This window comes from Kryptolebias marmoratus, linkage group LG13 (assembly GCF_001649575.2).
Source record: "Kryptolebias marmoratus isolate JLee-2015 linkage group LG13, ASM164957v2, whole genome shotgun sequence".
Lineage (NCBI taxonomy): Eukaryota > Metazoa > Chordata > Actinopteri > Cyprinodontiformes > Rivulidae > Kryptolebias > Kryptolebias marmoratus.
This window is the reverse complement of record NC_051442.1, coordinates 1771768-1778870: the sequence shown is the minus strand read 5'-3', so window position 1 is coordinate 1778870 and position 7103 is coordinate 1771768. Positions and strand designations below refer to the sequence as shown.

The window sequence follows — 7103 nt, the reverse complement described above, 5'->3', positions numbered from 1 at the left end:
GTGAACATTTTCACACTGTTAAATGAGCCATTCTATAGACAAATCAGATGGGCAGGACTGCCTTCAACAATGTACAATTGTATCAAAATCACTGTCTCATAATCTGCAATAATCCAATATTTAAGAATGCAAACAGCATTTTTAAAAATCTAATCGTTAGAAAAGCATGATTGAAAAAAGTTGATGGATTGAGACTGACCAAAACACAACTTAAATACATCATACCACTTAGCTCATTTGTTGATCAAACAATCCTGAGAAATAAAATGACAACATACTGCTGCAAATCTTTTTGTCCTAACACGCCCACACACACACACACACACACCCAATGCCACGTTTCTAGCTAAAGCATAACACAATCGGTTAAAGGAAGCGTACATTTAGTTTGTTGATGACTGATCAGCAGACTCTCATCTTGATAATGGCACCAGTTTAACAACAGCAGGTGTGTCAGAGAACAAAACACTGACCCAAATATTTGACTGTAATTAACATTTTTCAAATTCTTTACTGCCGTGATTACACGTAAACCAAAGTACAGATGAGGAACTCTCAAGCTATGAAGCAGTGAGGATCAATGCCTACATCCAGAAAAAGGAATGAAAATTACACCTTATCATGGTTTAAATGCCTCAGCTAAATAGGTCAGAATCATTTGCATATAGTCGTCATTTGCATGAAACCACACACTGCAGTCAGTCGCTTTCAGTTTTACTGTGTTACAAATGTGAACAAAGTTAAAAATCACTAAACAATAATTAAACTTTATTAGAAAACAAAATGTTACTAAAAGCATAAAACAAATGCAGATAGTGTAAAAAACAATTCCAACTGTTGTTCCAACCTGAACTCTGTAATACAGACTCATTACCACATTTCACATCCAAACTCAAAACCTATCTGTTTAAACTGGCTTACTCCCTCTGATCAAAACTGCATTGTCTCATGTCAAATGTATTTTTGTGTTCTATTTTATTGTCTTTTAATATCACGTCAGCTTTTATGTTTGATGATGTAAGGTGACTTTGAGTGTCAAGAAAGGTGCCTATAAATAAAATGTATTATTATTGTTATTATTATTAGTCAACCTAGTGGATTTAGATGGAGTATGTTCAATTAAAATGAACTATATTTAATCAGATTTATTATATATCTAGAAGCACTCAGACAGTGCAAACCTCTGCCAAGGCCATAGGGTCACTGACACCATTGAACTCTTGTACGATCTGGATTGTGCTCCAGATCACCACCAAAATTTGATCAATTATTTTTTGTGACACCCCTAACATTTTCTGAAAATTTCCTCAAAATCTTGCTAACAAACCCTCACTACTGAAAACATAACCTCCTTGGGGGAAGTACAATAACTGGTTTATTTACTGGTCCATCTACGGTTCAACCCTGACTTAAGGCCATGAGGTCTGGATCATGACCAAAAGGTTTTTCAGGCATAATCTACTAGTAAGAGACCTCAGGGCAGACCCAGAATTTGCTGGAGGGATTATATATCCTCTCTGGCCTGGGAACATCTTTGAATCCCCCAGGAGGAGCTGGGGAGTGTCTGAGGAGAGGGATGTCAGGGTTTCTCTCCTTGTTGCCTCCGTGACCTGACTGCAGGTAGAAGATGGATGAATGGCATTAAAACCAGACTGAGTTTTGACACTTTTTAAAGCCTGTACTTTTTTTATTTTTACTATTTTTTTATATATTATTATTATTATTATTACTTGTTTTATTTTTTGCATTTGTGCAGCACTCTGGGCAACTTCTGCTGTTTTTAAATGTGCCTAAAAATAAATTTGACTTTGACTTTGCCCTGCCTGCAAAGTAAGGATGATGAGGCAATGTTTAAAGTTCTTGGGAGGTCAACAATCTGCAAAAAAATAAAAAGCACTGGTTAGTTCATAATCCAGAAATATTTAAGACAGTTTTTCATAGCTCCATTTCAAACTACAGGCCTCAGTTAGCAAATTAAATATTCTTAATAGGACAATTAAAAAAAGGCTAAACAAGTATATCCTGTTTTGTAGGACTGCAGAAGAAAGCCTGCTCTTACTAAAAAAAACCCAGGGCAGCACTGTCCAGGCTTGTAAAGTTCAATCACGACATACCACGAGACGTCTGGAACATGTGGCGACAAAAGAAGAGACATTTATCATAATTAGACCAACATGGCAGCGGTTTTATGAGCTGTTAATTCATGAAGTGGACTTAGTTTTCATGCACTGCTTCTGCATTTTGAATTAGTTTTTGTAAAAGAAATAATGGGAGAATGTAACATGTCGTGTGTGTTGTTCTTTTAACATTATAGGTGTCTTTTTTTGAATTAAATTAAATTATGTCCTGATATGTTAAATGTTAGAACTTTCACAGGATTTAATCACTTTCTACAATCAGAAACAAAAATAAATTTTCTAAGACAAAAAAAAAGAGAATTTTCTTTTTGTTGTTTTAATTTTGTAGTATTGTAAAAGTGCCACTGATCGGTGCAGTCTTTTAAGATTTAAAAAGGGCACCTTTTTAGTCATATTATTCTAAGATGTTGTGATAATAAAACTTGAAGTAAGAATAAAAAGGAAACAAATATAAATAAAAAATGAATATTCCTAAAAGAACAGAAAAGATTGTGATGTGAATAGCCAAAAAAAATAACAATAAACTTGAATAACCTTAAATGTTTATTCCTGGTTCGTTTGTGCACAGTTTTTTTTTTATTTCCTTCACGTGTTTCAAAGGTATGTTAAGGTGTGTTAATTTGTTTAATGAACACTGACAAAACCGGAAGTGGCGATCTTTATTGTCTCAAAACACCCACACATGTTAAATTCTTCTTAATAAATGAGTGTCCCAACACCCACACATGTTAAATTTTTCTTTGTAAATGGGTTGCACAACAATTTTCTTTCTTTATAGATGAGTGTCACAGGTTTTGGTTCAGTTTATAGCTAAAAGTCACAATGAGTCTAATCTTGTGTCTGTCTCTGACTTGGGCGCTTACCAGCACAGGTAAACGGATTTAAATATTATTTACATTTTCTAAAGATAAAAATTAATTTTAAAGTATTTTCTTCCTTCTTTAAACACTGTAGAACAACAAAGAAAAGCTGTGTTACAATCATTTAGTACATTTTAAAGTTAAAGTATAAAAAAAGTTTTTTTTTATTTCTGCAATTTAAAAGTGTATTAGGAATTGTAAATGCTTGTAAATTAGGAAAATATTATTTAGAAGTGTACAGAAGTTTAAACCATATTTCATTCATTTAATAATCAGTCATTCATACATTTACTGTTTTCTTCATGATTGTAATTGCTGTTCATAAATGTAGTCATCATTACATTTTTTTTAAACTTGTAAAAAACAAAAGTCTACAACCATTGTTAATCACCCAGACTATGTTCAGAACACAGTCATTAAAAAATTCATTTCTTTTGTCCTGTTTGCAGTTGGAGCCCTGCAGTGTCTCAGCTGCACAGATCAGGATTGTACAAACAGATCATCAGTGACATGTGACTCAGGATCTATGTGTATAACAGCTTCTATTCAAGGTATCCTTCCTTTCTGTAAAATGCTCATTATGTGTTCTGACAATTGTTTTTTTTTCGGTCAAAATGACAAAATCTACCCATTGATTCTGCAGGAAATGTCTCTCGAACTTCATCACAACAAATCTACATGGGCTGTGCACCATCATCTCTGTGTCCAAGTACAGGCAGTCATACTTATTCAGTCAACTTGGGTTCCTCAAGTGCAACTGCATCTGCTTTCTGCTGCAACTCCAGCAACTGCAACTCAGAAACTCTACCTTGTAAGATTCATCATACAGAAAGAAAACAGGATTTTGAACTTCTTCTCTTTCAGATGTGTGTAAAAACGTCTTCCTGTTGTTGTTTTTTTCTCCTGCAGTTCCCAGTCCACAACCTGCTAATAACCTGACTTGTTTTGGTTGTGACACTACAAATTCTGCATGTGACTCTACAGTACAATGTTCAGGAGATGAGACCAACTGTTTTGGTACAAATGGTGAGTTTTTATGTTGGACAGTTTACAAATCTAGCATCAAAGTCTATTTTCCCAGCATTAGTCTGTAAAATCTTAAGGTAGATCAAAAGTACTGTCACATTTGTTTATATTTTTATCATATGCTAATAGGAAAGAACTTATAAACAATGAGAAACATTTTCTAAAAATTAAAGTTGTCATTTGAAAAAGCACAGGCAATCATTTACAAGTTATTTAAAGTTGAACAAAGGCATTGGTTGTTCTGTAGCTTTTGTTCAGGATTTATTCAATTAACAAACTAGCTAAAAAGTGTTTTACATATACATTCATGGTAAAAATGAAGAGTGTAAGATTTAAAATTTAATGCAAAATTAATATTTAAAACAAAAACTAAACAAAGAACTCTAGTAAAATAAATAATTTTCTAAATATCAAGTAAACACAGCTGAACTTGTGACATATTAAAGACATTTTATGACATAACTATTATTCAAACACACCATTTGCTATTGTGTGTGTGTGTTTGTTAAAAATACAAGGTTTTAATAACTGACGTTGTGAGTTAATGTTTTTGTGTCAACAGTGAAAAATCAATCCCCAACACATTTGGCAAAAGGCTGCGTGACTCCAAATACATGTGCAGCTACCGAAGTCCTGCATCTTCTAATGTTCATGGAAAATGTGGGTTCAGTCATTCCAGAACCAGATTGTTGTGAAAGGACGCTCTGTAATCGTGCATTACCTCTACCACCACCACCACTACCAACAACAACGACAACCCCACCACTACCTACATCCACAACTACTGAAACCACAACCCCACCACTACCAACACTACCAANCAATATTTCAACTATATTTCACAAAATCAGACATTTGATGAATATACTTTTCCTTCTCCTGATTGCAGCTCCATCCCTGCAGTGTGTTTCCTGCACAGATCCAGGGTGTACAAACACAGAACTGGTGACATGTGACTCAGGATTCATGTGTATAACAGCTTCCATTCGAGGTATCCTCCTTTTTCCAAATATTGGTTTATTTTTAAAATATGCTCATCATGTGTTCGCATAATCTGTTGTTTTTCTCTGCCAAAATTCCTAACATACACTTTGACTCTGCAGCCAATTCAACTGGAACAGAACCACAACAAATCTTCATGGGCTGTGCACCATCATCTCTGTGTCCAAGCACAGGCAATCATACTTATTCAGTCAACTTGGGTTCCTCAAGTGCAACTGCATCTGCTTTCTGCTGCAACTCCAGCAACTGCAACTCAGAAACTCTACCTTGTAAGATTCATCATACAGAAAGAAAACAGGATTTTGAACTTCTTCTCTTTCAGATGTGTGTAAAAACGTCTTCCTGTTGTTGTTTTTTTCTCCTGCAGTTCCCAGTCCACAACCTGCTAATAACCTGACTTGTTTTGGTTGTGACACTACAAATTCTGTATGTGACTCTACAGTTCAATGTTCAGGAGATGAGACCAACTGTTTTGGTACAAATGGTGAGTTTTTATGTTGGACAGTTTACAAATCTAGCATCAAAGTCTATTTTCCCAGCATTAGTCTGTAAAATCTTAAGGTAGATCAAAAGTACTGTCACATTTGTTTATATTTTTATCATATGCTAATAGGAAAGAACTTATAAACAATGAGAAACATTTTCTAAAAATTAAAGTTGTCATTTGAAAAAGCACAGGCAATCATTTACAAGTTATTTAAAGTTGAACAAAGGCATTGGTTGTTCTGTAGCTTTTGTTCAGGATTTATTCAATTAACAAACTAGCTAAAAAGTGTTTTACATATACATTCATGGTAAAAATGAAGAGTGTAAGATTTAAAATTTAATGCAAAATTAATATTTAAAACAAAAACTAAACAAAGAACTCTAGTAAAATAAATAATTTTCTAAATATCAAGTAAACACAGCTGAACTTGTGACATATTAAAGACATTTTATGACATAACTATTATTCAAACACACCATTTGCTATTGTGTGTGTGTGTTTGTTAAAAATACAAGGTTTTAATAACTGACGTTGTGAGTTAATGTTTTTGTGTCAACAGTGAAAAATCAATCCCCAACACATTTGGCAAAAGGCTGCGTGACTCCAAATACATGTGCAGCTACCGAAGTCCTGCATCTTCTAATGTTCATGGAAAATGTGGGTTCAGTCATTCCAGAACCAGATTGTTGTGAAAGGACGCTCTGTAATCGTGCATTACCTCTACCACCACCACCACTACCAACAACAACGACAACCCCACCACTACCAACACTACCAACAACAACCACAACCACACCACTACCTACATCAACAACTACTGAAACCACAACCCCACCACTACCAACACTACCAACAACAACCACAACTACTGAAATCACAACCCCACCACTACCTACATCCACAACTACTGAAACCACAACTTTACAGCCAGGTAACTACCGAGACATTTTTAAACAGCTAAAAATCCACTTAACCTTTACAGAAAAAGTATAAATTCAATCTGTGAACACACTGAAGATTTTACAAAGTTATTCTAATTTGATTGTTTGTTCATTTTTCTCCTGATTGCACCTGAAGCCCTGCAGTGTTTCACCTGCACAGATCCAGAGTGTACAAACACAGAACTGGTGACATGTGACTCAGGGTCCATGTGTATAACAGCTTCCATTCAAGGTATCCTACATTTTTTAAATATTAGTGTTCTGTAAAATGCTGAATTTATTATCTTATAATCTGTTGGTTTTTCCTTTCAAAATAACAAACCGGCACTTTGACTCTGCAGTTAATTTAACTGGAACAGCAGAACAAAGAATCTACATGGGCTGTGCACCATCAGCTCTGTGTCCAAGCACAGGCAATCATACTTACTCAGCCAATTTGGGTTTCTCAAGTGCAACTGCATCTGCTCTCTGCTGCAACACCAGCAACTGCAACTCAGTGACTCTACCTTGTAAGATTCATCATACAGACACAAATCAGGATTCTGAACTTCTTCTCTTTCAAATGTGTATAAAACTTGTTCCTGTTGTTGTTTTCTCCTGCAGATCCCGGCCCTCAATCCCCTAATGGACTGCTTTGTTTTGGTTGTGA

The 7103-nt window shown here is 34.9% G+C and overlaps 1 protein-coding gene across 1 annotated transcript in view; it reads left to right on the top strand.

The window, feature by feature from the left end:
• Positions 1-441: 441 nt before the first annotated feature.
• LOC108229369 (integumentary mucin C.1) overlaps positions 442-7103 on the top strand; it is a 16526-nt gene continuing 9864 nt past the window's right edge. The window contains exons 1-6 of the mRNA XM_037979224.1: positions 442-448; positions 4914-5015; positions 5128-5295; positions 5394-5510; positions 6073-6444; positions 6591-6686. Of these exons, the coding sequence (XP_037835152.1) occupies positions 4991-5015; positions 5128-5295; positions 5394-5510; positions 6073-6444; positions 6591-6686 (778 nt within the window). The 5' untranslated portion in view covers positions 442-448; positions 4914-4990. The remainder of the gene's footprint in view (positions 449-4913; positions 5016-5127; positions 5296-5393; positions 5511-6072; positions 6445-6590; positions 6687-7103) is intronic.